This window comes from Actinia tenebrosa, unplaced genomic scaffold (assembly GCF_029948245.1).
Source record: "Actinia tenebrosa isolate PJP-AT-01 unplaced genomic scaffold, QUT_ActTen_1.0 PGA_scaffold6__47_contigs__length_16458017, whole genome shotgun sequence".
Classification (NCBI taxonomy): domain Eukaryota; kingdom Metazoa; phylum Cnidaria; class Anthozoa; order Actiniaria; family Actiniidae; genus Actinia; species Actinia tenebrosa.
In genome coordinates, this window is record NW_028292583.1 from 6,130,170 (window position 1) to 6,136,540 (window position 6,371).

General features: G+C 34.5%; 1 protein-coding gene across 3 annotated transcripts; it reads right to left on the reverse strand.

The window, feature by feature from the left end:
- Window positions 1-3: 3 nt before the first annotated feature.
- LOC116286661 (arfaptin-2) lies at window positions 4-6,220 on the reverse strand. Of its 3 annotated transcripts, none has more exons than XM_089039322.1 (3): window positions 6,109-6,220; window positions 3,334-4,055; window positions 4-2,290 (listed from the first exon to the last, which is right to left on the reverse strand). In XM_089039322.1, the coding sequence occupies exons 1-3, from the start codon at window positions 6,140-6,142 to the stop codon at window positions 2,138-2,140; spliced, it is 909 nt and encodes a 302-aa protein (XP_088895448.1). In that variant the 5' UTR covers window positions 6,143-6,220; the 3' UTR covers window positions 4-2,137. The 3 variants fall into 3 exon arrangements, with proteins under 3 accessions (XP_088895448.1, XP_031549088.1, XP_031549087.1); XM_031693228.2 differs by lacking the exon at window positions 6,109-6,220 and adding an exon at window positions 5,522-5,617; XM_031693227.2 differs by lacking the exon at window positions 6,109-6,220 and adding an exon at window positions 5,369-5,617.
- Window positions 6,221-6,371: the final 151 nt, after the last annotated feature.

The following is a 6,371-nucleotide window of genomic DNA, read 5'->3' on the forward strand; positions in this document are numbered from 1 at the left end:
ACATTTTCTGGAAACACACATGTAATTTGTTAATTTATGATAGCCAGTAACACAATATAAACCAAAATACAAGCACATTAAAGAGTTTAACATTCACTTCCTTCTCCAATTTTTAAGTTACTACCTTACGTATGTTAAGAATATTATATCACTGAAATATTTTTAGTGAGTTAAAGATCCTTTGAATGGCGTACTAATAGCCAACATTTACAGTGCAATGCACAAAAGTATGACTACATTTAACGTATTTGCATACTTCTACATTGCACAGGTTCTGGGCCCAGTTGTACAAAGCCTGGATAGCTCTATCTGATGGATAAATCTTATAGATCTAGTGAATAAATTTATTGGATAACAGCATCGACTTTTCCACTGGACAAGGATTTATCCGCTGGATAACGGTATCTAGGCTTCGTACAACTGAGCCCTGTACATTAAACTGACACATTTAAATGCATAGCTGGCTTGCTTTACCAAATATAAGGTGTGCAAACACTCATTTGGCAGGAAAAACCTAGTGCATAGAAGTATGAGAATACATTGTGGTCATACTTTTGCAAGGTGCGCTGTAAGACATATTACTTCGCTTGTCACACACAAAGATTTCAGTACTATACTATGTACTATATTAAATTAAATATTTTCTCCCAGCGTTATATCACATTGAAACCTATTGTGCGTAAAGAGCAAAGCATATCTCAAAAGTAGGCTATTATATTTATACTACTTATGATTTAGGAAAAATAAAAACGTGATCACTTCAGTAAACTGTCTTAACTTATGCAAACAAATCCAAAGAAAGTTCACAAGTCCAAAAAGGAGTGAGAATACAGTGTAATTTTTAGCAAACCTTGATTTAATTATTATTCCTATATTCGACAGTATCAATACAAGCATCTTTTTTTTCTTTTTTTTTTTTTGGATTACCATGGTTTTCCATATTCTGTAAACTCAGTAATTGCAAGCTTGCTGAAATTTGGTTTTTCACTGCCGTCAATCAAAAATAATCAGTCAGTAACTTTTATGTTCTTGACTGGTACCTGTGAAAAACCAATTTCACAACAAGCTGCTGGAATGTCCAAGTTCACAGAATATGGAAAACTGTTTTGTATAATCCCTTTAACCACCTATCATAAAAATCAGGGCAAATAGACCTTCCCAATCAGTTCTTGAATATCCAAAGAAAAAACTATCATGCAATCTCTGTAGCAATGCGGAAAGATTACCCCCATTTGCATTGCTACTCGGCCACCCCAGACAAAAATCGCGATGTGCACTTTGCAATAGACTGCCGTCAATCAAACAAGTTGACATCATTTACACGCAATTGGATTGGCCTGGATAGGCCAGGTGAGTATGGCTCATACTACTTGTAAACAATCGACAAGTTTTGGTGCCTTTTGAATCACACACGCGTGAAAATGGCGTCAACATGTTTGATTGACGGCAGTCTATTGCAAAGTGCACGTCGCGATTTTTGCCTGGGGTGGCCGCATAGCAATGCAAACGCCGGTAAAGCTTGATAAACCCGATTTTATACACCTCTTAGATAGTCCAACCTATTTATGAGAATTTATAATGTACTCATACTCTGATATTTTCTTACATCTAAGCTAAATAGAGAATTTTTTATCTCAAATGTATATTGAAAAGATATATGCATGAACAGCACAGATGATAAGCGATTTAGGCAAAGTTTTGTGTTCATTTAAATACATTTGTTAATCAATGTATAAAAGTTAAGTAAATTAAAACCCTACAAAGATCACATAATAGACCATTTTTCATTTTCGTGACTATGAAACAATATGCTCCAAGTTGAAATAAGAGTTGATTAAATACAGCAAGTATAAGAAAAGATCATGATTTGGAACCACTGTTTCATCACTTGAGCAAAATTGAAGTCCTTGAAGACCAGTTTTTAAAAGAGTTGAACTTCTCATACATCATATATGTTACTAGATCAAAACTGCTACACATTTCGAAAGATTGGCCTACTGTATGTGTGCATTTGATGCATGGAGAGTTCGGTGGCTGAACTGAGGCTTGAATTTCCAACTCCTCTATCCATTAATCATTTTAACTTTTCTAGTTGGTCCTAATCCATTAACAGATACGACAAGAGTGAATTCCAAGCTTAATGCTCTAGGAAAGAAGAATGTTCAGCTTCTTTAGCTTTCATCTTGATGTGGAACTCATTGATACAGCTCTCCAATGCTTGTTTGTTGCCAGAGAAGTATGCCGTAATGGCATTATTGAATAGTAGGAGTTGTTTGTGCATGACTTTGACCTGAGATAAAAACAAACTGAGATAAATATCATAGGATATTCAATACATATTTCATAAACATAACATGAACATTAGAAACTCTATCTGTGAAACAGTACTATGTAATTAGCACAAATTTGTATTAAACATACTGATAAAACAATAGAAAACAACTATATTGTACTATATATTAGAGTGCAAACCATGTATCTGTGAAATAGTACTAACTGATTAATACAAAATAGCACCAATGAAACATTTGAAAACAAAAGAAATAGATGTGTGTAGTGCTATTTAGTTTTTGTATGATTGGATGAAAAATTCTCAACTACTTTTGTCCAACATTGTCTGTAACCTGTTTGGAGAAAATCATCAATTCTTGGCAAAATCGCAAAATAAATATTCAATAACTCATTTTTTCTTGTTTTACACATCCTTTTCTTAAGATAATAAGACAAAATTGCGATGGAAAACCTTTGTAATGCTGATGACAGATGATAGTAAAAGTCAATAAAATTACTTTACTTACAATACACAAAATTACTCAATTCTGATTGGATAAGAGGAGTACAATTAAATCCCAAATTGTACTCTATAGAGTCTCAATAAGTGGCTCAATTTTTTGAGTGTACTATAAACAAAAAATCTCACAATCTTCTTGTACAATTCAGAATTTATAGATACACACGATATTTTGAAAGTTGTCAAATTGAAATCGCCTAAAGGCTCATTCAATCTTGATAACTTTCAAGACATCACTCGTACCTATAAATTCTGAATCGCACTCAAGATCATGTGATTTCCTATACTAAATATATTTATGCACTGTGATGCAAATTGAAATGGAAGGATTTAATGGATTCAAAAGGATTTATTTAAATGAACTTAGTGATCTGAGGCAGAACATGTGCAGTACAAATGAATAATGTTCGAATTCAATTCAATTAAGGAATCCTTAGATGTCAAATTTGCAAGCTAATCATTTGTGGCTGTATATATAATGGTAGACGGGCGTTGGCAGAGGGTATAGATATATTCAACAAATACATTCATTACGTACGTACCTTATTCTCTTCCAGAAATCTTAGTTTAATGGCTAAATCTCCTCGCAATTTGTCAAACTTTGCCTTCTGTGTTTCAAACTGACGTTTCGTCTCATCAATTCTAACAGCAGTAGCAGGTGTTTGTTGGACACCTTGGATGGATTCTAGATCTGATCGGTATGCATCGTATTCTATTCTCGCCGACTCGTAAGCCTTGACTGTCATCACAGAGTCCTCCATGGTTTTATGGACTAGTGTTTCCAAATTTGCATTGAAGAAATTCAAAGCTCCAAGTAAAATTTCTCCATTTTTGACCAACGACCGTTGAGTTTCAGAATTATAGCTAAATTCATCTTGTAATTCTGGTGACTTCATTCCTAAATCTGTAAAGGTGTCGCCCAAGGATTTCTGCGTTTGAAGCATAGCTTGAAACTGATTAGTCATCTGTTTTGAGAGTCGTAGCATTTGTGAATATCTCACTTGTGTTTCTCTCAAAAGTAAAACTTGTGATTCTATTTCTTTGTCAACAGTTTTTGTGCCCTTCCCAAGTCTTTCCGATAGATACTGCCGTGTGCATTTGTACGTCGATATACTCCATTTCTTAAGGTGCTCTAGTTTTTGCCCGCCCGCTGGATGGACTAGAGTACCAGGATGACCATAGTGACTGTTCTGTACTTGCTGTTGATTCATAGTATTGGATTCATTATAGCTTGGAGGTGCCTGCCATACTGGCTGTGTAGGCCCTGTGAGAATAAAACCTGGGTAAGTCATGAGAACTTGTGGTACGATAAGGCTTTTATACATAAGCATACTAATCAAAAGGTTAATATCTGACCAACCACAGCAATTCTATATGAATAAAAGAACTTAAAATTAACTTTTGGAAATCAACCCCGCCTACTTTTTTTTCATTTCCTAACACAGCTGTACCAATCAACTCAGTTAAGTGGTTTGTGAGTTTGTCTACGATATTTTAGTTCCATATACCTTTATTATGAGTATTTCATAGCTGAAAGGCTAGGCTTCGCCATAAAATAAAATCTTTTTTGATGAGGCAAGTAAAAGCGAATATTAAACTTCTTAGGTCACCGTAATTGTTCAAGAGAGGTATGGTAAGCAGGCATAATTATGTCAAAAAAGAAAACCCACTCGAGATATAAAGCTTGCTTGAGTCAACTCTAACTTATTCCTATACACAAGCCACTCTTAAATTATAAATTTTGACAGCCATTATAAATAATAAAAGCAATGTCATAAGGCGTTGTCATCTTAAGAAATACATTTCTTCACTGGTCCAATTGATTTATTGTAATGTTCAAGTATAAATATATCAGACATGTTACATTGATACACCAAATGGCAGCAGAAATGTTGACTTCAATCATTGTGATAGGTGAGGGTTAGAGTTGACATTATTTAATAAGAAAAACATACACGTAAGGACATGCATCTGTCTTTAAAATACCTTTCAAGTATTATCAAGTAATACACAAGCAAAAGTCTGCCATTTAGAAAAAGCTTGACTCAATGACTCCACTTAAATATTTAAAAAGTGGTATACCTTAAACTTCAAGACAGAGTTGAATAAAGTAGAAAGCTTTTTGAGGAAACTATACATAGATATGTTAAGTAACATTATGGTATAATGAAAACTATTGAATGTGTAATATTTTTAATACAGTACGTGGAAGGAAGTACACAACCGTTGAGTGTGCATATCGTAATATGCTTCATTTAAGTGACAAAATAATTCAAAAACGTTTCTTGACATTCATAAAAAGGATATTCCGCACCCTTTAAAACAAAATGTCGATAACCTACCATCTCAACCACAAAACCATGTGAGTCTGAAGACGAGAGAAACTTGAAAATTCATAAGGAAAGATTAATGAATTCGATGACTCACACCAGTACAATTCCCTCTCTTTGACATTCAAATTTACTAAACTAAACCTAATTTTGTAAGGTTTTCATGACTTCTTTCCGTGTCAAATTTAATCCCGAATCTCACTCAACGTTCAAATACAAGCCAAACTTCTTAGAGACACTTCTATACCTGTTTCTTCAAACTCTAGTCTTGGTGAAGGACCGTGGTCATCGACACTAGCACCGCCTTGCAAGTCAGTCGCAACTTTAAGCATTTCCTCCATGTGAGGAAAGTTTTCCGAAACCTCATCGTCATAATCAATAGTTGATGTAGCACTAGTACCTATAGCTCCAGGAATAACGTCTCCGTTAAGGTCTGTTTCTCGTATATCGTTATCTCTATCTTCTGTAAGCCTCGTGTCCGCCATCTTGGTTTAGCTTCGAGGACCAGAATGACGTGGAGCATACGGGAACTTGACTTAGACTGGCGAACTTCGTAAGAAGGCGACGTTTGATTGGCTTGATTTTTATTATCATGAGTCAAAATGATTGAAGATTTTCATAAACAAATTGTTATATTATGATGGTTTTTTGGTTCAATTAAAATGATCTTAATCATATATATCGGCGCTTTAGTTCTGTTATTCAATTTTATGAATGAATACATGAATATTAGAGAACAATTGTTCCATTGACGCGCAAATGTCGAGCAAAGGAAGTTTAGAGAATTTCAGGCCAAATTTAAGGAAATCTTTACGACTTAAAGTCTTTTTTTTTTCGTGCAAGCCAGCTTTATCAATATTGTCAGGAATTAAAAGCAAGTACCAATCGTTTTATACATTATGTTAACAAAAAAGTATTATTTTAATATCGGAAGCAACGAAGACAGCACTAATGGAAACTACGGGAAAAAATGATACAAATTATTACCTCGTCTGATAAGACTTTCGCCTTTGGCGACCATTCTCTGTATGGCATCCAGTTTGTATTTTTTTGCTATGCTGTAAAAATATAAAACAGACTTCTGCCAAGTCTTGAGTTAACGAGGTGTCTTCACAAGTCCTCTATGAAGACCAGCGTTAACCTGTCTATGGTCACCAGCTGAATCAACTTTTAGTTATCAAATGGGTACGCATGACTTCTTTAATAACGATCCTTATGGCGCAAGGAATGTAATTATTTCAGGAGTACTG